This window comes from Lissotriton vulgaris, chromosome 1_1 (genome assembly GCF_964263255.1).
Source record: "Lissotriton vulgaris chromosome 1_1, aLisVul1.2, whole genome shotgun sequence".
NCBI classification, from domain to species: domain Eukaryota; kingdom Metazoa; phylum Chordata; class Amphibia; order Caudata; family Salamandridae; genus Lissotriton; species Lissotriton vulgaris.
Window position 1 is genome coordinate 1,890,966,301 of NC_141685.1, and position 27,116 is coordinate 1,890,993,416.

General features: G+C 41.3%; 1 protein-coding gene across 1 annotated transcript in view; it reads left to right on the plus strand.

Annotated features, from left to right (window-relative positions):
- Positions 1-27,116, plus strand: part of PDZRN4 (PDZ domain containing ring finger 4) — a 553,980-nt gene that overhangs the window by 245,827 nt on the left and 281,037 nt on the right. Inside the window, exons 2-3 of the mRNA XM_086919475.1 lie at positions 9,391-9,638; positions 16,512-16,614. Of these exons, the coding sequence (XP_086775601.1) occupies positions 9,391-9,638; positions 16,512-16,614 (351 nt within the window). The remainder of the gene's footprint in view (positions 1-9,390; positions 9,639-16,511; positions 16,615-27,116) is intronic.

The following is a 27,116-nucleotide window of genomic DNA, read 5'->3' on the forward strand; positions in this document are numbered from 1 at the left end:
CTTAGATGAAGAAAATGTTGTGTAGTGCAATTATTAGTAATCGCAAAGCAAGTTGGTTAACTTATTACATGTTATTTCGAGAGGGTTGAGTCCAAGCAAGTTTCTTTACGTACAAAATCTTGCTCCATCAATATAAAAGCAATGGAAGGATTTTCTTTTAATATTTTTTGTTTTAAAAATCAATTTGAAGAAACTATGATGATATAATGCCTTGTACTAGGGGTTACTAGTACACCAAATCAAACAGATTCAAAAGATACAAAAAAACATCCGGAAGACTGATATATGACCTAAACAAATGTATTAATAGCAAAGCACCTCAAAAGCATACGACTCCCAATAAATGAAGGAATCACATTCCAGATTGTGCAGTATGCCACATCATACAACATAAATTCATCAGAAGAATGCCTCATCATAACTCTCAAAAGAGGAGTTTGCATAACTGTTAGGGCGGTCAACCTTGAATCTGGGGAACCAGGTTCAAGCCTCGGCAATGAAGCTCAACATTCTGTGATTCTGGGCAAATCACTTGATCTCCCCATACCTGACAAACTGCATGTGTCCTCATGAAATGCAACTGGTGCTCTTGTAAAGCGCTCTGATAATTGATACCTTCAGTCAAGTTTGCGCTAAAAAAACCTTTGTAAACACTTTCTTTTAAAAAACACAATAATGACAGATAAGTCTTTTGCATCAGAAAGCATTAAGGCAATTCAAATCTTTTTCAAGTCTCAGCCCCACCCCACCCCATTCTCATTTTACTCTTTTGAGTTGTTCTGATTCGCCGTGTCTTATGCCTCGCTAACATTCAATAGTTAAGATGCTGCATCTGGACATTGTTGAAATACTATTCAATAGTCATTCTCACTCAATTCACTTGTATTGGTAGTTTATTTATTTACTGCTGTTTAAAAAGCATTTATTCTATCCTAGTGCTTTTTGGGCATGCTTATTTCTGCAGTGTGTAACACAAGTAGAATAGCCAAAACCAGAGTTAACTAGCTTTAAGCACATCCATGTGCGAACTCATTGACAAAGTATTTGGTTTCTGCATGAAATCGGTCTTTGATCAGAAGACAGTGGAGTGATCAGAGAAGCAGTGTGATCGGGTTGATGATTTTTGACCCACAATGAGCACAACTAAATGATTTTCAACACTTTGAATGCTTTTGAGGATGCTTTTGTGGTTGGTCAGACAGGATAACAGTATGACAAGACCCAAGCCAATCTTTTTGAGAAGCAGGCGGAAAGGGTGGATGCCCCTAATCAAATGCAAAAGAAACTGCACTAAGCACAAAATGCTTACCATCTGACTTGTCGGTGTGAGAAAGTCCATGACAACTATTTAGTGAAACAAGTGTGGTTCCATTTTAATAACATCCATGAGCAGGATTTCCTTTTTTTTCAGGAACAACTATTTTAGAATTGAGTTTGCTACTAGTAATTGGCAACCTGTGACATTTTGACGTTTCCATGATCCCTCTGCCATTTTACAATATATATGTTTGTTGTCCCTCCAAATATGGTGCTTGTGGTTAGAGATTGCAATATAGCAATATATGCTCCAATTATACCAGGAATGCATTAACGATACAAGGCGCATGTGCCCATTAGTTAAACAGGTGTGGAAAAAACCTGGAACAAAAAGTATCTTCATAACAAGGAGTTTCCTTCGTTTGAGCATTCAAAGGATTACCACTCACCCATAGGAGTGGGTGCTCTTTGTTGTAAAATTCCACCTGTTGAAGACCTTTTGAGAAATGTTCCTTTCTCTGTTCATCTCACCCCACCTTTCAGTACTCTGAATCATTTTTCCTTCATCCTTCAGTTTACATTCCAACTCTTCTGAATTTGTTGCCTTTTTTTGCCTTGGTTGATATAAAAGATGGAAGCTCCCTGTAATTAATAGAAACATGCTTCACAGTCCTTTTGAATGTCTGTCTGTGTCCCTAAGTTAACATATATGTTGTATGTTTATTCCGACCTCTGGTTAAGGAGCTCCTCATTTCTAGTGCTTGTAGTAAAAGAACAAGGCTTGACACTTGAGTCAAGAGAGCACACTGCATAGCCATGCAACTCCATACCAGCATAGATGACCAAGAATTTCAGTTCGTTCTGAACATTGGCCACTGTGGGAAGACCAAAGGGAGACACTACTCAAAGATATTTCCAAGAAGATTAATTATCTTCATTCAAGTCAAACTCATACATGGCATAATATGTTGCAACTGAATGAAATAAAATCTTATCTTTTCATATGATAATTATGAAATTCAAATGGCAGATATCACCAAATAAGGATGCTAAGGAGAAATAAATACGAATTGTTCTCCATATGCTTAATTAGAAAGAGTATGAGGCTTGCAGAAGCTGGGAGACTCCATAGCAGAAGGATAATTAGAAGATCAAATTTCAATAGACATCAATGTGCCTATGTGCAGACCATGATATATAAATGGTGACAATCATTTTTGAGTATTGATTTAATGCTGTTTTTTTCCAAAAGCACAAACTTGCTGAGGTCGCTATTCAGGACCACATGGTCAGTGTAGGTGGGCCACAGGTGCCACAAAATCATTTTGGAGTCCTCTGCCATACAAACTGTATGTAGAGGTAATTCAAGGTCTATGATGTGGCAAACCTGATAATGAAAATGGTTGACACAAACAACATGACTGCCAAAAACTACTTGGTATAGTAGTATTTAAAGTAAATATCTCTGACCATCCAAGATAAACATCAAAATATGACACCAAGAGAAGATGATGCTTGTGATGCTTGTAATTTTTTTTTAAATATGTAGGAGATTAAAAAGAATGTCACACATATGAGTGAATGAGAGACGAGCAGAAGGTAGTAACTGTACAGACCATTAAACTGCTTTATTCTTCTATGCATGCTGGTACTTGTGGATGTTATTTCTTTAGATAGGGTTAGCTAAGTTATTGTTCTTTTTAATCATCTAAGCTGTCGCAAAACATGAGCGTGGGTTTGGCTGCAACTTGACACCACAGAAGGAAACTTAGATATCACGGGACAATTCTACTCTCGCAGATGTGACCACATATGGCTATAATGCACACTGCCATAGGGCTGTATGGCCAGCTGTAAGGGTGAAGTACCTATACCACATTATTGCTGGAAGGCATGGATGTGTGCCATGTTGACTCTTCGGTTTTCTCTGCACCAAGGTACGCAGGATCCAATGGCAGTTTACATGAACTTGGTGAGAGGTCCCTTAGGGTGGCACAATTCATGCAGCAGCCCTTAGGCACCCTCGTTAGATCAAAGGCCCTAGGTTCCAGGCGTTCCATACCACACACTGGGGACCTACAGGGATCATAAATGGGAGCATTTGTGGAACAAATATACAGTTTTGAGAAAGAACACTGGTACTGGGGACCTGGCTAGCAGGAACCCAGTACACTAGTAAAAGCTGCACAGGATACCAGGCAACATGTAGGGGCTAACCATATCAAAAGAGGTATTTTCCAACATCCACCTATTGCAAATTAGTACTGGCTCAGTTCTAATGAAAACAGTTCATCTTGAACCTTGGTTATCTGATCCCTCCAACCTGAGGCCACTACTTTTTTAGTTGGGAAATTTGAGATTCACCCCCTCTGAAAAATCTCTCTGACTAAGTAACGTCTGTGACGCTACAGTCATTGGAACAAGCTTCCTATCCATCTGTGGCAAAGCTCTGATCACCTCCAATTCAGAAGGCTCCTTAAAACTGCACTATTTTAACATGTCCCCCCTCATAGTCTACTGCAGCACCTCCATAGCGCGGAGATACCCCTTTGTGGGTGATTCAGGCGCTTTATAAATAAATAAATTCCTGTAATGTGCCATTGCTTTGCAGGCATAGCGCATACAGAGTGCACACATCTTAATTGCAGTTCTATTTACTTTTGTGAATAATGCACACTTTGTGCAGGTGTATGTTTTGACTTTTATGTGGGGTTTATGGTCATAGTGCCAGTCATGTGTTTTGATGATCACCCCAACCCCATCAAAAGGTAATCAAGGCAAGGACTGCTGCTTTAGTTACCAAATGTATTGCACAACTGCTATCAAATGTACTTTTTCATTTGCGATTTCTTTCAGAGTGCTAAGTCAAATGGGATACATACAAAAAGAAGCTTCGCTATTCAAGGCGAATAAAATTGCCCACAACAAAGTCATTCCCTTAAAATCAATTATTGTTTAAACAAAAACTGAAAGCAGAATGATATTTAAATAAGTTCAGCAGCAAATTTATGTTAAAAAAATCCTACAATATTTTACTCTGTGTAGAGTACGGAGCCTAAAGCACTAACCCACAGCCAATATAAGTCTCCTAAAACATGTATGATGGACCACCTTTCAGCCTGTAACCAGACTTCCGCAACATCCTTGCATCAGTGGAACCAACCTCACACACATATATTAGATTTGTGTCCTTCATTCAGTGTTGATGCCACATGTGCCCTGACAAACCTCAAAACATCCCATCATGGCTGAGAACTAGTCAAATTATTACTTTCGTTTCTTAGATCAGAGCATCTCAATATTTATCACACTGTCTTATATCGCACATCCCTTGAGGTGATTCATAGGCAATTGATCATACTCGTAATATCAAATAATCCCGCTTGCAGCCCTCTTCGTCTGACTTCAGGGCCTGCAGCAGCAGAGAAACAGCTACCGTCCAAGGTGGGAACAATCCCCTTCCCTTTACAGGGCTCATTCCTTTATCACAGTCATTAACACCAAGACCACAAAGCACTTAGCAATACTCTCACTGCATGTGGAATAGGTCCTCAAAATTATTTTGTTTTAATTTCTGGCAACCAACATAAATTGTCCAAATGGATCATTCCATGTCCTTGTTATTTCTGTCAATAGAGAGGCACTCAACCTTTCCTTCTCTCATTAGCAATTTTCATTTGGGCACCTGCTTGGTGTCAACAAAGTCCATGTTCGCAAGTATGCGAATGATAAACAAATCTATGCAAAGTATCCCTGGCATGCCACTCCCTTATCTAGATATGGATTTCAAATATCTGGCTGAAACCCAATCCTACAAAAACACAACTGGTACTCCCCAATGACATCACCCAACTGTACATCTAAATGCATCTCACAGTAATGAACCTTAAAGGATTACTCCCTGTGAACCGAATTGCATCAGTGATGTTAAGCGGTGCCCACCTTGTTACAAAAACCATGCCTCCTTGGATTAAACTTTTAAAGAAATGTTACGGCCCTATTCTTCCACCACTTAGCTGTTCATTCTCCTTTAATTGGTAGCATTCCGGACTTATCTGCAGCTACTATCAAAGCAATACTACATCTGCAAATGTATATTCAGTCCCCTCAATGGGTTTGACAGAAATATTGTGTCCTAAATATCGTTTATAAAATTTCACTCTATTACAGTTCATAATAGAAAATCTACAGCTACAGCGAATGGGTTGATTTTCTGTCAACTTTATTTAAGATACTGTATTTCTATCAGACAATATTCTTGCTAATGATATTCTGAAGTGCAACCTACCAGTTCCAGAGCTGGTCAGACTTCACTGGTTTCCGTTCCACATCCTGCAACATAAGGGCGTCACAAAAGCAGATGGGGCTCTTTGCTCCAGGTCCATGCTTTCTGGGGCCCCAGACCCTGTTAAACAATGTAGCTAAACAGGCCTGGTCTAGCAGCTAACACTGCCACACAGCTAGGTAGCATCAAAAATGGTTTGCTCTAATTACGAGGTACGAAAAATAACAGAGGGCCCTGCAAAAGTTGTGTCTGAGCCACACAAAAGCTTCTAACATGCCTGCTATAGACACCATCACGTATAACGCAGTTATGCTGTAGGAAACTCACTGCTTCCAAACGTAACGCCAACACCTGAAACCAATAGCTCAGAAAAACTGGAACTACTAAATTACCCGAAAGAAAGCACGTTTTTACAACCTGTGCCCTAGACAGCAGACCGTTGGAATGCCAACCTCAACAAGCATTTACAATGCAATGGTTTTGCCTTTGTTAAAGTTAGAGCTATTGGCATTGCTCTTGACATTATTTTTATTTATGTTTTTTTAACATAAATAAATGGCATTGTCATTTACAATGCCAATAGCTTAATCTCTCGCAAATGCCACACACAAACACCCACACAGAGCCCTCCACACACACACCCACACAGAGCCCCCCACACACACAGCCACACAGAGCCCCCCCCACACACACCCACACAGAGCCCCCCACACACTGCGAGCCCCCCCACACACTGCGAGCCCCCCCAGACACACTGTAAGCCTCCCCCACACACTGTGAGCCTCCCCCACACACTGCGAGCCCCCCCCACACACTGCGAGCCCCCCCCCACACACTGCGAGCCCCCCCACACTGCGAGCCCCCCCCACACTGCGAGCCCCCCCCTCACTGCGAGCCCCCCACACACACTGCGAGCCCCCCCCCACACAGGAATGACTGGAGAAGGCCAGGCGGTGCGGCAAGTAAGGATGGTGGGGAGGGGCTTTTCTGCGTGGCCAGAGTCCAGTGGCAGTACATTTCTGGTCATGGGCCATTGAGCACAGCTCCCAGGGATCCAGCGACTGGACAGTCTCCACTGTGTAGGTAGGCAACAAGGCGCAGAGCAGGCACCAGGAAGGGCAGTCGGAAATAGCCAGTGCCCGCTTTGTCTGAGAAGGCCGCCTAGGAGCAAGATAGCAACGCAGCCCACGGCCAGCAGAGCAGGTAGGCCCCAGCAGAGCTTTAGGGGTCTCCCCCTAGACTACAGGAGCCACACCTGCACCTGGGGACGCCCGCCCCTACTCCCTGAACCACCTCTCCCAGGGCGAGGTGCCCCGCAACAGATGCTAGAAGAAAAGGGGCCCGGTGGTGTAGCAGCGCCGTAGGTACTGCGTCCCCGCCGGGACACCGGTTGGATAGTCATTTGATTCGAGTAGTGTGTATGGTGAGTGTCCCGGGCCTCAGGCACAGCAGTGGGCAGGGATATATTTCACGGTGCTCACAACTCTCCGCACCTAGACTCTGGTCAGTAGGCTCCTCCGTGGTCTGGCATGGAGCAAGTTAGGGCCTGTGATGTGCCACGTTCGCCTGGTCCCGCCAGCTGTCCCTAGCCAGACACCTTGTGGCAGCAGGCCTTGATTAGTGTCTCTGCAATAGTCCGCTTGCCAACATTAAGCAGCATCGCAGTAACTGCTTCAGCTGCAGGGTGACTCCAAAGTCAAAACCGGGGACACAGGTGCTTCAGAGGTGTATTGGTTGCCAGGATTAATGTCGGATAAGGGGCAGCAGTGCGGTGCTTCCTGGCCTAGGGTGCATCCGCCATCTTGGACCTGCTAGCCAACACCCCTGCCCCCCTTTCCTCCCACCTCCCACCTCGCCCCTTTCCCCACCTCCAAGGGGAACATTGCTGATAGTACAAAAGTGCCCTGCCTCCAGATATGGTTAAGTCCCAGCAAGTGGCACATAGGACAGACATGTTAAACAAGTGAGATAGGGGAAGAACCCGCTATAGAAAGAGACCTGCCTTGACGAATCAATTCTCCACATGATTTCATCTCACACAGCACTGAGAAAGAAGCACTCACCTGGACTTCGTTCCGGGGCCGAGGCGAGACTTGCTCTTTCCCTGGGGCGCAGCGGTAGGGGGGCGGGAACGGGAGCCGAGGCAGCGGTAGGGGGGCGGGAACGGGAGCGGGAACGGGGCCGGTGAGACACAGACAGCGAGGCAGCGGTAGGGGGGTGGGAACTGGGAGCCGAGGCAGCGGGAGGGGGGCGGGAACGGGGCACAGGAAGGCGGGTGCCGGCTCAATGCAGGACCAGATTCGGGGGCGTTCCCGGCTTTTAGCTGACGTCGCGTGACGTAGCAAAAAGCCAAAAATTCTCGGGGACGCCCCCGAATCTGGTCCGGCATTGACGGACAGGCCCGTCTTCCAATGGCTAGCCTCCATTTATGGAGCTAGCCAATGAAAGACGGAGGCCGTTCCTGTCTCCCGTATATATCTCAATAGGTTTTCGCCTGCGCGAAAAAGATGCGCTCTGCAAAACCTAAAAAGGGGCTCATTCGCTTCCAACTGAAATTCAGCAAAAAGCTCAAGACTCGTCTTTCAAAAGAACACCCATGCCGTGCCTCCAAAAACTGGAGATGTACCAACCCTCAGATTGTATTGAACCCCTGCCTAAGCTAATGGGTTCTTACCCATCTCAGACACCTGCTGCCCCGACCCCTCAGAATGAACCCAAATTAATTAAGGAAGAAGTTGAGGCCTAATATTAAACAAACAATTCGAATGGAAATGCTACCTAACTAGTGTGAAATCTGTTCTAAAATGTGATCTATTGACAGTTGCAATCCAATGTAATAACTCGTGAAATATTGTGTGGGCACTGCAAAAAATAGGCTAGATTTAATTCACAAAAACTTTTTTCTTCAAAATATAACTTATTAGTATTCATCTTTTAATTAAGGTTAAACAAAGCCATTCATTAGGTTAAGTATGGGAAGTACAGGTTTAAAAGCATTTTGCCTGTTGTGAGAGTGTATATACAACATGTATTGCTTTGGCACAATTTCCCTCAAAATGAACGAACAAAAACTAATCTGTGTTCCAAAAGCCCAAATACCTTGGTATCTACAGATCAGTGCCATAATTGGAAAATAAGTTTGTCATTTTACTGTGAAAAACATAGCCTAAACTAATAAACATGACTTTTCTTTAAGTCTTAAATGTTTCTTAGAGTTCTATCACATCTGATTAGCTCAGCTATGTAAAAGGTCGAGACCTACAAATTATGGATGCAAAAAGTCACAGAAAAGACCAGCAATGTTCGGTTTCCCAAGGAGTAAATAAAACAAGAACACCTGAATGGCAGCACAATTAATTAGAAGCTTGGAAAACCATTTTGCTGTTTAAATGCTGATTCCTCTCAGAGACCTTCCATAAGTCTAACTATTATGTTCCAGCAGAACAGTTTAAATCCTTCATTTCTGAATAAAATATGAAGTTCGAGGATAAACATTTAGAGTATGTGCTCACACTCCATGCCAAATGGAAAGTTGGCAATCAATTTATGACTCTACTAATTTAATGTATTTGCAATTTTTGCTAAACAGCAGAAAGACCAGTCTAAGCCGTAAATGCCTAAATTGGTCTCTTACAGTGATTTTTTATTTTTATTTTACCATAAAACAAAGCTTTAGGTTTTGAGCCAAATCCTAATCGCATTCGCTTGGTTGGTTCGTCAACTAACAGTTCATTATACTGTGCGGCTAAATGAATTATTCATGACGTATTTCTGATGGAATGAATAGTGAAATATTTTACGAGTAAAAGTTACCAGTCTTTTTTGACGATTATTTTTCTATCCTTCAGGTCAACGGAAAGGATCTTACCAAAGCCACCCATGAGGAGGCCGTGGAAGCATTCCGCAGTGCCAAAGATCCAATCGTGGTGCAGGTTCTGCGGCGCGCGCCCAGAGCTCATGGAAGCGCTCAAGACGCGCAGCACGTCACTGTCAGCACCCAAACAGATATCACCTTTGAGCACATCATGGCGCTGGCTAAGCTGAGACCATCTACTCCTCCGGTACCAGATATCTGCCCCTTTCTTCTGTCAGACAGGTACACAGTTCACAGTTTTGCTTACAAACAGTTCTAGTTTTACCCTCATAACCAGAGTTTTGCGTACATATGATGGAAAAAGGCTGCCTCAAGCTGGGTTAAGTGTACTAGGCACACACTGCTATGGACGGTGTGCAGACCATTGGTGGCGGCAGTTAGTAGCCTCCAAAATAGATGGTCGTTATTCTGTTACTGTCCACTTTTGTTACCCCACTTGTTGATTTTAAAGTGCAGCTACATTCTGTGTTTATTCTTTAAATAATGACTTATTGTGCGTTTTATTGGAAATTGGGGACATTATTCTGCTTTTACCTTGGGTTAAGAGGATCTCTAATAGCAGGAAGTGCGTTTTTGAATCCTGGACAGTCAAGGGCTGGGCCCTCAGGGGCACGAGGACAGTCAGTAGTTGTGTCTCATCTGGGCTGCCATTTGTTCTTTTTCACTGCTGTGCACTGCATCCCCAGGCCTGTACTTCCATGGCGCCGACACCAGACTTGGGATTGCATCATTGCTATGTGACTGAGCTAATTTAGGAGCTGCCTAGAAGCACAGCAGCACACCCTTTCATTTTGGTTCGTGTACTCTTCCTGTTTTTGTTAACTTGTCGGTTAAACATTAATTATAAAATCCATCTTTATTCACTATTTTTGCATTACATTTTTATTTATTGTGGGTTTTATTGAGATGCCGGACAATAGAAAAAAAGGACAGGCCTTCAATTGGCAACACTAATTTCAGGTTAGCATGGAATAGCTCAACACCTGTGGCACTTGTGGTTGAACATGACTCTTGGAAATGACTCCTAGAAATAAATGACCTAAATCTCAAAACTGATTTACAGAGGAACGTACATTGTTACAGTGAACACTCACATGCAATGAGATCAAATACAAAAAATCTTGAACTGAGGCTAAATTAGCTACACCCAAAGAAGTTGAAAGAAAGGATACGACGGCAATCATCAACAGAGGAGCCATTTTGCTACTTCTATTAGAGTGGCTGAAATATTTTCAGAAAACTGTTGCACACTAAGAGCAAAACTACTAATCCCTCATTCCCCACTTTGTAATTGTAACTGTAAACGTAAATGTATTTATATAGTGCTCACTACCACTAATGAAGCATTGAAGCATTTTTTTCGACGAGTAGAATGCTACTCAGAACCCAAAATTATTCGTTAGTACAATTTTTTGTTTTGTTTTTCCTTGTGCATTCGTTGTGTTAGTATTGTGCTCTTGATGTATTGTGTTTTTAGTAGAGTTTGGGGTATGGAAGGAACTATAAGAGTGGATTTGAAAAGGGGAAGTAGTGACTTGTTTTTGGTCGAGTGTGCTTGTTAGTTGGGTGGCATGGCTAAAAGGAAGGGGTGAAAGATTGAGAGCTCTTCTAATGTACCTAAATCATGGTCTAACACGAAACATGGCTAATTTCAAAATGAGCTCTTCTGGGTCTGTATCTCTATACCCAACCGAGTAAATATGGGTTTACTAAGATATGACTTGTAGTCAGCCCTCTGTTAACTTACCCATTTAGGGAAATCGTGTTGAAAAAGCCTGTATGTTTCATTGAAAGTGTAAACCCACAATATATCATTAGCATCCATGACCAAACATAATTATGATAGATCATTGTGCAGAAATTGCCTCATATCATCAGCACATAATTAACAGCTCCCTCGGAGAGAGAATGATTTTAATATTTTGAGAGAACCTGGGGGACTCCCCTTATGTATTCTTTAGACCTCAAAGCTTACTGGCTTATATAGAATTAGATTTAGCTCTGTGCTGGTTGAGTTCTTTCATCACTGATTTACAGGATCTTTGGACACAATGTATTTAGAGCTTAAATGAGATTATGGAGCATGGAGAGTATCACCTCCGTAGAATATAGGAACCTTGTTTGGGAAAGCATTTTCATTAAATTCCTCCATGTGTCTACCAAGATAATAGGCCTGCTCATTATTTTTCAACCAGTAACATAGAATGTCAAAACACTGTTTTGGAGTTATAAAGCCTCTATGTTAGACCTCTCAGACTTTGGGTGGTCTTCTCCCAAACCTGTTGTCTGACTCAGCCATAATTTTCTATTTTATTTTTTTGTCGGCCTTAGGACTCTGTGCACTTTACCACTGATAACCAGTTCTAAAGTGCTTGTGCCCCCTCCTCTCAGGATGGTAGAATTGGCTTAAACCCAATTTAATTTACATATAAGTAGGGGTAGGCGTAATTTGTGTAGTCGTGCTACACACAGCTCAGCGAAACGGTAAAAAATCCACGCGAGCACACAGAAGTTTCGCAAACACGCGGAATTGCTTGTTCCGCCCGTTCGCAATGCTTTTTTCCTGTTCACGAACGCTGTTTGTGTGCTCGGGGAGAAATATCTTGCAAATATGCATTTTTAAAGCACAAACAAGCAAAAAATTCCGCAAAGCCGCGGATCGCGGAATTTTAAGCAATTCCGCTTTCACCGCGGAACGCAAAATTACCCAAATTCCGCAAGCAAAACGGAATTTACCACCCATGCCTACTTATAAGTCCCTAGTACAATGGTACTACAAGTGCCCAGGGCCTCTAAATTAAATATTACTAGTGGGCCTGCAAAACCAAATAGAACAATTCATGGACAGAATGCTGGGAACAGTCCAGCCCGAACTGCCAGGCTATGTTCTTCCTAGCACAGAAAAGCATCCTAGAACCGATTTCGGGGTTTCACCTCACATCAGCCAGACTAGCTTGATTCCAGCGGCATGGAGAGCACTAGTGGGCCTGCAGCACTGTTTGTGCCACTCACTTAAGCCACCCTTTAAGCATGTCTCACTCTTACCATTGCAGCCTGTGTGGGCAGTTTTAAACCGCCATTTTGACCTGGCAAGATAATCCTTTGCCATGCCCACACTTTCCTTTTCAATGCATATAAGTCACCTATAGAGTGAGCCATAAACAGCCCACAGACAGTGGTGGCTCCTCGAGGGAGTGCTGCGCAGCATCGCAATTTGGCGTTGCAGCGCACGCAATATAATTCGTTTTATATATTTATTTATTTGCTCACCTCCGTTCGGCCGTATGCCGTAGTTTACTACCCCGACCATATCCCTCATCCACCCGCCTCCCCAATGCCCCGCAGCACTCCCTTGAGGAGCCGCCACTGCCCACATATCAGGGTGCAATGTATTTAAAAAGTAGAATATGCAATTGTAAGTTTAATTGTCCTGATAGTAAAAAAACTCCTACATTTATTTTTCACTATTGCAAGGCCTGGCTCTCCCATAGGAAAATTTTAAAGCTACTTTATTACATTTAATACGTTGCTCATGTTCGGTGGCTTTGGAATTGGAATGAAAATCTTCTTTTTATGGTAAAGTCAGATTTTCAGTTACAATTTTGAAAATGCAACTTTTAGGAAGTTGGCATTTTCCTGCCTTAGCCATTTAGCACCTACAGCCTGCCTCTGGGTCACATGACTGTATGTAGTTGATAGTTGGTCTTTGTGTATTCCTACTAGACAGCCACAAACAATAGAGAACTTATAGGTGCCTGAATGGGCCACCACTGTTGGCATGGCAGGGCTGATCTGGGCTTGAGTAGGCTTTGTCCTGCTGATCTTGGCTTGCTTAGGCGTTGTCCTGCATCCACATAAAGAGCTTCATACCCCATGTATGTAGTCTGGAGCTACGGCAGGCAAGGCAGGATGCCCCTAGAAGATTCTTCCACTTTAAAGAAAGGCCCGGTGTAAATACAGGACCCCAAACACCATGTCTTCAGTACACTTCTGGACCTTTGGATACTCTGCCAGGAAGACTGCTATGTTGCTGAAAGGACTGCCCCTTTGCTAGATTGCTGCATTGTATTGCTGACCTGCTACCCTCTTGCCTGGGTGAGAAGGACTGGGCCTTCATTTGTTAAACCTGTAACCCTAGAGTAACTCTATTGGCTAATTATCTGACCTCCTGACTAGAGCCTTGGGGCCAGAACGCTCCAAACCACCTTGAAGTTTAGGTGTGTCTGGATGGGCCATCACTGGCAGAATGGTAGGGGGAGTTATACACAGTCTCACGTACTCCAGAATAGGTTGCATCTAGCATTCACACAAATGATTGCATACCCCCTGTTGTTAGTCTGGAGCCAAGGCAGGGTAAGTAGGAAACCTTTGCACTTCAAAGTGGACCCGCTAGAGGCTTCTCCCACTAAGAAGGAGGACCCTGGTATAAATATTGGACCTCAGGTACCAACTCTTTGGTACACATCTGAACACTTGGAAGACTCTGCCAGGAAAAAGGACTGCTGTGCTGCTGAAAGGACTACCACTCGGCTGGACTGCTGCCCTGAAGGATAGCTGCGTGCTGTTCTGCCTGCTGCCCTCTTGACTAGGTGAGAAGGAATGGAGCTGCAACCCAGGACCACCAGAGTAACTTCAAGGGCTATTCTCTTGTAACCAGCACTTGGACTCTGCAACTGTCAATCGGTGCCACCCCAGTCCTGGACCCTTGGAAGTGGGTCTGAAGGTGCTCTGCCATTCCATCTGTGGGAAACCCCAAGGATGCTTGCTCAGCCCACCCTCTTCCACATTTATACAACACCTCTGACTAGCATAGCCAAAATTCATGAACTCAACAACATATGCTACGTCGACGACACACAACTCATCCTCTCTGAATACACCACCAATTTCTACAACTGCATGACAGACGTTGCCAGCTGGGTGAAGGACAACTGCCTTGAAGCTAAACACGGACAAGACTGAGGCACTGATTTTTGGAAACAAAATCTCCCCATGTGACGTATCCTGGTGGCCTTCAGAACTCGGACCAACTCCTACCCCCACGGACCATGCTAGGAAGTTACACAGAAAAGAACAAATGATGGACAGAATGCTGAACAAATCAAAATTCATGCCTTGTAACAGATCTGTGTTTAATCCGTAATTGTTTTGCTCACTAAGCCACCCCAGTTTGGACCCAACCATATGCAAATCAGTCTTGACCCTGCTCCCCATGGGAACAGTTCAGCCCAAACTGCCAGGCCATGTCCTTCCAGGCCTGAAAACAAGTATCCTGGGACCGGTTTCAGGGTGTTACCCCTCATCAGCTAGGCTACCTTGAATCCAGTGGCACAGTGAGCATGGGACCCACCTCTGGGCATACCCTTCCCACTTAAGGAAATAAAAGAAAAAAAAGAACAAATGATGGATGGAAAGCTGAACAAATCAAACATTCACCCCCAGTCACACATCTGGGTTTATCCCTCGGTTTTATCCTCACCACGCCATCCCAGATGGGACCCAGCCATACGCAAATCAGTTTTGTCCCTTCCCCCCATGAGAACAGGCCAGTCTGAACTGCTAGGCCAGGACCTCCCTAGACCGGAAACAAGAATCCTGGGACTTGTTTTTGTGTATCATCTCTCATCAACTAGGCTAGCTTGAATATGGTGACACAGTGAGCATGGGCCCCACGTCTGGGCATACTCTTCCACTTAGGGTGTCAAAAGCAAAAATAACAAATGATGGGTGAAATGCCTGGCATATAAACCAGTGCCAGAATGCTTGTTTCCATTCAAGGAAGGACCTGACCTGGCAGTTTGAGCTGGACTGTTTACATGGGGAGCAGTGTCAAGACTAACTTGCATATGGCTAGGTTCAAACTGGGTTGGTGTGGTGAGCAAAGAATATGAGGATTAAACCCAGATCTGTGATGGGGTGAATGATTGATTTGTTTAGTATTCCGCCCATCATTTTTCCTTTTTTCTTTTGTTGCCCTAAGTGGGAAGGATATGCCCAGATGTGGGTCTTGTGCTCACTGTGCCACTGGATTCAAGCTAGTCTGGCTGATGAAGAGTGGAACCCTGAAACCAGTCTCAAGATGCTTGTTTTCGGTCCAGGATTTTTGTCATTTTGTCTTGTTTTATTGATGACAATCTACTCTATTTGTCTTATCTGGTGTGGGATCCTTTTTGTGATGTGTTTTCACTTTGTTACCGTTTGAAGTGTTGCACAAATACTTTGTACATTGCCTTTAAATTTCTGGTTAACAGAGACCCTTTTAATAATCGCAAACCTATGGATTATGTATTTCTTTTACATTTTAGTAAAGAAAAAGTGTAATAAAAAGCAGATTATAATCCAAAATTACACACCAGAATATGGTCATATTTCAGCTAAAATAGAAAAAAGAAAGCAATTTTTCGCAGCGGAATGGTCCGTACAACTTCTTCATCCAAGCTCCTATTATTCTTTCAATATTTGCAAGTGTGCTACCTGCTTCAGATTATCCTCATATGCCTTAATATGCACCAATTTTAAACAGTAGACATTGATCGTTTTGCACATAAAAAGGATCTTTAATTCAATTTGTATTTGGAGCATTGAGGTTTTCATTAGCTGTTGATAATATATTAGATTTTTGAGCAGCGCTCCAATGACAGTAAGTATAATTAAGCACTCTTGTTTTTAGACTGGTTCAGCTGGTTTCTCCTCTGGAAACAACTAGCTTCATTTTTTACGATTTCATTTCTTTACTTATTAAAACAGAGAATATGCAATCTGTAATCACGCCGTTGAGCAATATACCTATGCAAAGTAAAGAGTGAAGCACATAGATGTTGTCCTCTACGCCACTTGATAGCGCAATGTATCAGATTTGTGCAATTCTTTATTTTCCTTTTCCCAATGGGCTTCCTTATTCCACAGTAAAAATACTCAGTTTGCACATATCTTAAGATACAAAATCTGTTTAATGTGATAGCTGACCGTAGACTCGTTTAATGATCTTACAATATGTCGTAAAGCCGTAAACACTGTGAACAATGCGACACAATACATGTTGTATTATTCTTTAATTAAAGAAGCACATTTCATTTTTCTCCGTTTTGTCTCCAGCTGTCATTCTCTCCACCCAATGGAGCATGAATTGTATGATGGTAATGACTATCTGTCCAGCATGCCTACTGACGCCGATAGAACGGAGGACTTTGAGTACGAGGTAAGATTGCGGTCAATTTTTTTAGCACCCAGTTCTATATCAAATGATCTTTAAAGTAAATTTAACCTCAGCTTGCCACAGTTGTTGCCTATTGCTCGTTGTCAAGGGCTATGCTTGCAGACTGTGCCACTTTACGAAATAGATGGCCCTGTTCGTCGCTTCAATATCTCTGCTGCATTTGTTTGTGCACACCACAGATGCAGTTTGGGGTGAATGAGTTTATAAGCAGTACTAATGTAATTTATGATGGATGACATTTTATATATTGCTGGCTAAATGTCATAATTGCTCAACTTTAATAGCATAAAAATTATATTGCTTAAATAGAAAAACACATAGAATTACAAATGGGAAAATAAATAACGGGATGTTATTAAGCGTCTAGATTGTATTCAAGTTTAGAACACCAGCAGTAAAATGCTGGTGTTAGATGCAGTTAATAAAATGTGTTTAGAGCATCAATTAAAGCAGGAAGGTGGTGAGAAAAATAATAGATGACGAAGATATATTGAAAGTTATTAACCAGAGCCACATTATCAGCCAGTGAAGCTAAGGCAGTATTAAAAAGAGTATTTGAGAAAATGTTTAAAGTCCTTATTTCTGGAAAATAGTCTATTAAAAGACTAAATGGATTATTTGTTTTTAACTTTAGTTGATGTTATGTCTTATCAACAGGGCTTGTAGAGATATGTCTCTGCTGGCCCAGTGGTAAGCCACCACCATGGTTAGAGATGACTCTCACAGAGCTACATTTTTTGTATACTTTTCTTGGAAATTTCGGTAAATTTCACTTTTAAGTTGAAATGTGGTTTGCCGGTATCTTGTATCAATTTTTTAATGCAAGGGCATACTTTGCACATAGAAGTCACACTGGCAGGTGACATTTTTATGAGACATTTCCAGTGCAAACGAGCCTTAAACAAGAAAAACTTAAGCAAAATTGCCTCATTTTATTTTTTGAGAAGTTTTGCAGATCTGTAATATGAAATTCATGAGTTTAGCAAAATTTTCCAGAGTAATGAAAATGTTGCCAATACCTAATTTTTATACTGAAAGTGCTTTTGCCACCGTGACAAGAGCATTTTAGGCAAAATTGCTAATCACAACTGGCCACCACTTCATGGCGGCCGGCTGCAATTGTTTTGGCTTTCATAAACAAACCGTAAAAGCAGGAGCTTTCTCAAAATTAAAGAACCAATATCTTTAACAACTGCAAAAACAACTGTGTCCCTTCATAGTTTGGAACTGATAGAAAAGGTGGAAAGACACAAAATGATATGGACTGAATGCCTTAATCAGTCATTTTCAGAAGGCTCCATTAACACCTGATATGCCCTGAGTTGTGTCAAGCTATCATATCAACATTGGGGGAGGTTCAAACTACATTAAAGTCAATCAGAGAAGATTATAGGACAGCAAAACCATGTCGACCAGTTCATTTGCCAAGTGCAAATCAAACAGGTGCCAATATACGAACTCAAACCGACGTGGTGATTTCCACTGCAGAGGTGCAGTTTCCAGAATCGGATTCCAGTACAAAACACCTAACAAAGAGTTATAACCTCAGAGAAAAATGGACAGTCCCCAATCCGGCCTTATAATGACACAGGAAAGTCTGTAATCCGTCATTATGGACCTAAGTGTAATACAAATTAGCAATATGGAGGCCATCATGGCTGAGCAACCACAGCCAGAGGAAGAATATAAAAATGCTGTGCAATTCTTGAGCCAAGGGAAAGACATCACCCCCAGGGCGGAAATGGTGGTGTCACAATTAGCGGAGAACTGCAAACAAGTGAACACTATAAAGTACCTAAATAACAAATAATAATTTTTATCAGTCCTATCAAAAATGAACCGCAGGAGCCTGAGAAAATTAAACAAGCGGAAAAACAGCACAGAACTGGCATCAGAAGAGCAACATAAGCAGTATCCACTGTTTATCAAGCATCCAGCCACACTGGCACTGAGGCAAAAAGTGACTGGTCCAGGGAATAAGGAAAGCTCTCCTCTTCATTCAGTAATAAAGAAGGAAGCATACAGACAGAACCTCAAATAGATGGTGCGCAAATGCAAGACTTATTAGAAGAGGGGCCGTTGATACCGGCCCAAAATTGGACACCTTTAGTGCAATCAACCTCTTGTCCAGTCATAGTATCAGCTATTCACGTGAACAGCCATAGATTTCTATCAGCTAAAATATCCTTTGCAAGACCATCATTTGGTGCCTCAGTTGCAAAGGGCCAATTCAGCCTCCAAAATCATGAAGTGAAGTGCCTCCATGGTACATAGCTATAACCAGTATATTAGCTTATAGCCAATCAAAGTAATCAGTATATCACAGAGTCATACCCTACCCTTGAAGAGCTCCGTACCAATCCACAATTAGAAGTGAATATAGCTCATGGACTATTGCTGGCTGGGAAGAAATCATAGTCCAAAAGGAGGTAAACTAATACCTACTGGAATTCAATCTAATTTGCCTACAGGAAGCATGGGCAAGTGAATCTAACACATTGATGGGCTATGAACCGTTCAGTATCCCAGCTAGCAAAAGGGCCAGCAAATGCCACACTGCAGGATGACTAGCAGTCTTCTGCCGTCGCTCCATGAAATGTAAAATAGAGGGTTTAAGATCAGACAAATCATGGATTCTGGGAATTTCAATTACATTCCCAAATAAATCCAGGCAGAAGCTACATCTGTTTTGTATATATTTAAGTCCAATCAGACAATTTCTACAAACCAAAGTGGATTTTATAATCAGTGATCCACATGAAATCATCATGGAAACCCTTCTACCTGAACTTGTTCAACTTCTGCAACATCCTAGAATCAACGAGGCAGACGGATTCATTATGGAACATCCCACCTCCCCTGTTCGATCCGCAACGCTGAGATGCAACAGATGATACACTAGTCAAAGCTCTTGATGCACTATGGCTGCACACCCTGAAAGGCCGTCATAGCATGGATTAACTGGCAGCCCTTACACACATCACTCTCAAATGCGCTGCTGTGATAGACTAAACGTTCTTGTCAGTGCCCCAATTCAAACAGCTGAGAGAGTTTTTAATAGAACACTGCCTAGAAGGTGACCATTTTCCACATAAGCAGGTGCTCCAGATTCAAGACTATAAGGTCAATCCCACCACCCCAATAGAAATGAAATGGCCATCATTAGGGCAACTCCGATCACCAGGACCGCCAACATTGGGAAACAGCTGGTCATCTGGAGGAACTACTTTGGGGAGTATTGCCCAAATTATCTAAACACAATAGCAATGGAAAATCAGTCTTTTAGTTAGACAACCTGGGATAAAGCAATGGCAAACCTACACAGGGAACTAAGGGCATCGATGTGCAAATAGGATAATTGCACCAGAGAGCCTCAGAGAAGCCTTGAATTCGGCCACAACGATCAAATATTGGCACAGACGGCTGCTGTGTCGAAACTTTGGTTTAAGCTAAAGAAAGCTGTAGGGGAAGCCTTAGATTCCACCTGGGCCAAAGATCTGTTTAACTCACTGCCATCACTTTGGGAGGCTTCAGTGCAGAAGCTATTGGAAGACCTGCAAACAAGCCAACCATGGCATCAGAGCATATCAATGGGGTTTGTGAATCACTTTAGGTGAAGGCAGTAAAAATATTGTCCATAAAGGAAGATCTCTGGCCATACAATTAAAATCCCATAACCAATATGCAGTAACAACCTACACTGAGATAAAGCCCCAACCTTATTTGTCTCTACCTTTGATGAGACATTGTAAGCTCTAGTTCTTAAGATTGTCCATGGGCCTCTTTGATGTAAAAAAAAGTGTCTAAAAAATGGAGGCATGCAAGTAGAGGCAACGTGTGTAATTGTTGTCTTTTTATGAAGGAATCTCTGGCCCATATACTATGTACTTACTCACCTTTTGAATGGGAAGGACATTGCTGGCTAAAGCCTTTATTTAGAGAACTGCAGGTGCGTATTTGTCAACGAGTGGTGAACAAATGCTTCCAGTGCATGGATAACAGGCTTACTGCCTGCTTTGTGAAATTCATGGACCAGGTTGAAACGAGGCTTGACTGCCAAAGAATACTGGAAGAACTGAATTGTATTCCATAATCTCAGATTTCACACTGATTTTGAGAACGTGCATTTTACAATCCGTTGGCACCATGCCTATATATAAAAGTGCTTATGATAAATTAGGCACTTTAAATGTAAGATTTGCGCTCCTTTTCTGACGATCACTGAGTTATCATGATATGTTATTAGAGATCAAATTATTTTACTTTGTGTATTTTAATAAAATCTTTTAGGATTGTTCTAGGATGAATTCTAGTGTGATTCTATAGAATGTTTTTTATTAACTAAGCATATATTTACCTAAAAAAATAAGAAATATCTTTAATTGGAAGTATTGTTTGTTCATGTTCTATAAGTCCATGGTTTACCTGCTCCCTGCAAATAATATGAATAATATGCTTTGGAAGGACCATCCTAAAATACTGTAGCCACCTCTCTGAAGGATGGGCTGCCAGGTAAAGCCTGTAACAGCCTCACAGCAGGGACATATGCTGTAAATGCGAGCAGATGTCCAATTGTTTTAAATTGTTGCTTTAATTCATTTGAAGGCACAGAATAACTTTTACATTTGGCCACCTTCCCCTCTGCAGTAGTTTGAAACCGTTCCAGTTGTCATTTCCTAAGCTGAGGGCTAATCATTCTTAAAGCAAAAGTCACTGAATTGGAAATTAATTGTGCTGCTCAGTACTTAGGGTGTCTGCATATATCATTTCTATGTGTAATGGTAAAAAGGAATGTGTTTCCAAACCACTGAAGATGTGACAGTCTGCAGCTTCCCAGAATGATAACATGTCATTACTCGTGTTGCCCTTCATTAGATTTTTAGTTCAGGTTTTAACAATTCCTTTAATTTGTCAATCACAAAAGCACCAGCTCTTCTGCCATGATCCACGCTTAACGCCTCTTCAAGAAAGAATTAGCATCCCGGGGCTTTGGCGCTAGATTATAATAGGCCCCTTCATTCTCTTAGGCTGTTCAGTTGTCTGGGAGGAGTCTGAATACCACAAATATAAGCTACTAAATGTACAGCTCGGCTTCCAGCATTCGAGCACCATTTGCAGGGCTCGATGTGATGCTACCAGTGCTGCTTCCTCTACCTTTAATCTTATATAAACTCGAATTTATTAACTAACGCTCGTTCTCCTGCACAGTCCACAGATGGAGGAAGGTATTTTAGGATTGCTACAAATTAAATATTACCACATGAATGATATTCATTATGGAATTTATTTAAAATCTTTAAAGAAGTCCTTGTTTGATCTTAAATCACTTTTTTCCTCAACAGAGCTTCAGTGACAAACAAATAAAATACAAGTCTCCTGTTCTTGTTGCGACCTCTGGACTTTATCCAATGCAGACGTGTTAGCAGACGATATTAGGTTGGTGCTCCTTACAGGGGTCGTCACTGACAGCTCCTTATTTAACACCAACTAATATAACCTGAAACAGATATTAGAGAGTTCATGATATGAAAGGATACAAGTCTCGTGGCAGGCGCTTGTAAGAAAGTGGATTAGGATTCGGAGTAGGCAGTCACCCACCTCAAAGAATAATAACACTACCTTACAAGGATTAACCCCAAAGTCTCTAAATGAACCTGAGCCTTACACCCTGGTAGCCACGGCACACAGCAGATTGGATTAATTTATGGCAAAGTGTAAATTATTTAGGCCATGCCAAAAGAGCACTAAGGTCAAAACACCAAATGATAAACCCCCATACTCAATTTAACAAGCATTTGCAATACAATAGATCTTACATTTGTTAGAGTTTAGAGCTATAGACGCTGTAAATGGCAATGTCTTTCACCCATGTGTTTTTATTTGCAGTGGATGTTCATGGTGTGGAGTGGAGTGGAACTATGTGGGTTGAATTGGAATTGTTAGTTGTGGAATTGTGTGGGGTGCAATTGCCTTTTGTGTAGTGTATTTGTGTTGTGGGATTATGTGGCATGATAAATAGATAGGGGTGAGAGCTGCACAGAATAGATAGAAAGGAAGATAGAGAGGGACAGGTAGTCTGTGCATCAAGTGGTTGATGAACCCCAGAAGGGGTCAAAAATCCAATATTTTAGTACGGGGTCCAAAACAACTGGGCCCATGGTGATTGATTCTGAATTCTCACTGATTTGGTGAAGAAAATTAAATAGAGTAGGACAGCTTTCATAAAAAGGAAGGCCTTAATTGTGTGATAAATTCAAGCTTTATTGCGACAGTCTGCAAGGCTCATCGCAATCCTAAAAAGGGAAAGTGCACATGTTCACCCAGACAGCAACGTTGTAAAGTTTCCTGAATAAAATAAGGCCAAGTAGGGTGTTACTTGAGTAGTTGCTATTGAAGACCTCAGTTCCATAGGACAACGTTACTTATGTTGGATGTGGGTAGTCACAAAGCTGTATCTCTCTATATTTGTTGTTCAGAATAACCGGACTGGTGGAAAGCAGATACACCCCTTCCCTGACAGTTTGAAGGGACCAAAGTTATAAAAAGTGGTTTACTATTAATAATGTAATAAGGCATGTGCCCTTTCCCCTTCCATTATTTGTGAAGACCAAATGAAAGTTGTCCAGGGGTTTTACTTATTCTTTATATTTTAAAACAAATGTAGTTTGTTTCACCTCCTTTTTCCTTTTCCATAGGTAGTTAAGAATGTACACTTCTAGCTAACCTCTTTCTGACCTCAATTTTCTCTTCCATATGCCTAAGTTGGTCTCACCCAGTAGTCAAGTGATAATGGTCTGCACTTCACTTCTGTTCTGCTGTGCTCTGATGCCACCCATACAATGCAGGGCAATATAAATCTGATATACAAGCGGATTGTCGTGTGCCACACCAGTTAATAAAAGTTGAAAAGACCCAGGTTTTTCTGATGACCATGAGGCCAACAAAGCATGATGTGCGTTTGTTCCTCAGTCGACAGTGAAAAGGATTGTCTATAAGTATTTACATCTGCAAGTGAACACACATAGTGTCCCTCTTCCTGAATCATATTCACTGCACAAAATAGTTCTGTACGTACACTGTCACAATTATGTAGTGGTGAAAGTGTTTCCTTATTTTCACCTAGATCTACCAGAGTTCTTTTTTCAGACACTGGTCTGTAGTGATTTTCTTCTCAGTGACGCAAGTGAAGCTAATATAAACATGATCAAGGTAAGAATAGTCATCCACTGAAATTAACTTTTCTTTTCTTAAACTGTAGTGGAGAGCATTTACTATTTATTTCTTAGCTGTCCAAATTAATTCCATTATTTCTAAATTTTTCAATTGCTGTATCCCCCAATTGGCCAAAAAGAAACCTGTGGGTTGTAGAAGCAGGGCACAGCACCACCAAGCTTTTAAAAGCTCCGCAATATAAATCCTTTTGCCTCCCACATATCAGCAGAAAGAGAAAAATAACCGGACATGACAAAGCCAGCAGTGCTGCAAAGTTTGCACTATAATCACAGCAGTAATACTAACAACGCAGAACATGATCCCAGCACGCACTGCTTTTGACATTTGGTTAATTTCTCGTCCCCTCACGTATTCAGGAACTAAACCCAAAGATAGAAATGTGTATTTATTCTGCAAAACTGGAAACAAAATTAAAGCTCCAACTTGCAGGAAGCTTTCTAGTGGTTTTGCTGAAATTGAATTTGCTGCTAATAATTCTAGGATGCTAATAAGATGGAAACAAACTAAGACCACGGTATAAAGACACGTTGTGGGCACTCTGAGATATGAATATAGACTCACATTTTATTTTCTAGAAAAGCATCCCTACTGCAAAATATATTGTACATTGTGTGTACGCGTGTGCTGCTTATTGTTACAGTATGGAATATCTTTTTGGTTAATAATCATGCCTGGAATGTTGGTAGGATTGTCGGAGAAGAGGGCTTTTTGCGCTCTGTGAGAGTAAGTTCCTGTGGTATACCCATGCCTTTATATGATCAATAAACCTATTTGGATTTAGTTCTTGTTGGAGTGATAGATCGCTTTCACCAGCAATACTGACGATGACCGAGGATACTCAACAGGAGCTTTGTGATGTCTTGTGCAACCAATAGTCCATAGGTGCTGAATATTTTTGTTCAGGAACACTCTTGGCATATGAAGTGTCGAGGCACAGAAGAATTGTATTCACTGTGTGCAAGGTGATTTTGGAGATTTGCGTGTCAGGAAACCTGTTAGGAATTATAATACAGGGGAGCAAGATAGTCACATTTGGGGAGGGTGGTGAGTTGGGAAACTTAAACATGGAGGGGCTTGTGCTGAACCCTACAACAGTTGTGCCTTGCACATCATCCTGTGATGTTCCCATAATCATGTGAATACCCTCATCATCACGTGGCCATTTTGGATTAGTTTATACCCTATAATTAGATGCCAATGTCCATGAGTGAGTTTGCATCGGTTATTGATACTCATTTAACTGCATGTTTACAGAATCACATGGATGAATGAAGCTAATAATAAAAAAAAAGATTTTGCATCCAGTTTATTTAGGTCCATTTTGACCTTCACTTGATGCAGCATCTTACTTAAGTGATGCCATTTTGGACAAGTTATTTTATCACATTTGTACTTCTATTCTATATTTCCGAATCTACATTTATTGATTTAAAGTTGTTACAATTTCCAGCATTGATAACATTATATTTAACACTAATATATTCACTAAAGAACATTTAGAGGGGCTTATTACCTATCCATGCTATTATGGTGACAACCTTTTTTACTTTCCCAGTTACCTTGAGACATTGGTGTCTACTTTATTTGAGTTAATTTATTGAGCACATTTTCACTTTCTTAGAAATGTCCAGCATTGCTCCTCCACATTTATTCCTACCATCACCAGGAGAACTCCCATTCATTGAGACATAGAACAGGGTTTTTATAGCACATTTGGAAGTACTTGGAGGATATTCTTGCTCACCAGAAAGGAAATCATCAATTTTAAAATATTGTTTCAGAGGATTTAGTCTAAGGAAATGTAAGAATCTACCCTGTTTTGAAAAACTTGGCAATATCGATGGTTATCAATATGCCAATATAACTGATGTATGTGTGTTATACATAGAAAACCACTATATTAATAGGAAGGTATACATTCAAAACTAGGAAACAAGGCATAGATGAATCCATTGAGGAGTATGTATATGTATTAGGATCATTCGTATCTATATGTATTTCGAACATATCACATACAAACAAATATGTGAATACATTTTAATGAAGACCAATATCAAAAAAGTACAGGAGAGATTGTGGGTTAGTTCGTACATAACACTTAAGCAGCCCTTGATATAGCCAAAGATGTAGAACATTCAGAATGTTTAGTTCAAGAGATTAGGGGAAACTCTAAAAAGATAGTGGAGTGATTCACAAAATAGAAGTCTTCCTTCTTGTGCGATAAAAGTGGATGGGAAACTAATCACTGTTTTTGTGGGCCTGTGTGCTTGGTTTACTGTTTTGCGAAATGATGTAATTGAGGAAAACTGGATAAGCAAGAATTACATTTGCCTTATGCCTCTCCTGGTGTTTTTACTGGTCACAAAATAAATGTATTTGATAATTTCTTGGTTGATTTGGAACATATCGGGCATGCGCAACCACTTTTGTGCTGGCCTCATCAATAAGAAATAGAATGGGAATTAAACTAGATCCCTGAGGCAATCATCCCATTTACATTGTGAGTACTACAGACTCTAAAGGAATGAGTCAGACAACTTATAATACTTCCTAAAAATATGAGTATGTAAATAACTTAAAGAATAAGCCTGGCTCAGTGTCCAGAAACAAGTTAAAGGCTTCAAACATTCCATAATTTAAAAACAAAAGGTTGTACCTTTCAAACATTGGGTAAGGAATGTATTTCTTACTTATAGAAGCAAATTGAAAGAACTGTTAGCAGACAAGTGAAAAAAAAATAATTGAACGTGTAAAAATTTCTGCATGGCTGTCACCTGTTGTCATTTCCATTGAGGGGTCAGGAGAATTGAGGTAGGCAAAGATCTTCATAGACATCTGGGTGGACTCCCATGCTTTACCCAATTTACCTCAGATGATATCCACTTTATCCACTTTCTCAGTTGTTTTTTTTTACGTTTGATCAAGAACCTGCATACCATGAAGTAGCTTTTGAGGATGGCTCCAAGCGTTTGACTACATTTGTTACACCAGAAGGCATATTTCACTATTGTAGAACGCTTTTTGATTTAGCTAATGCAGCATCTGTATTTCAAAGGTTGATGAAAGAGAATCTTTTCGGCATTCTAGGATCAGTGGCTTTCCAGGATAACACTGTTGTCTTTGAAAATGATTTTGCTGAACATGACAAGAATTTATGTAAGGTTTAGATAGCTCTACAAGAGAGAGGTCTCAGATTGACACTATCCCAATGTAAATTTCGTAAATGAAAAGTTAAGTATTTAGGGCAAATG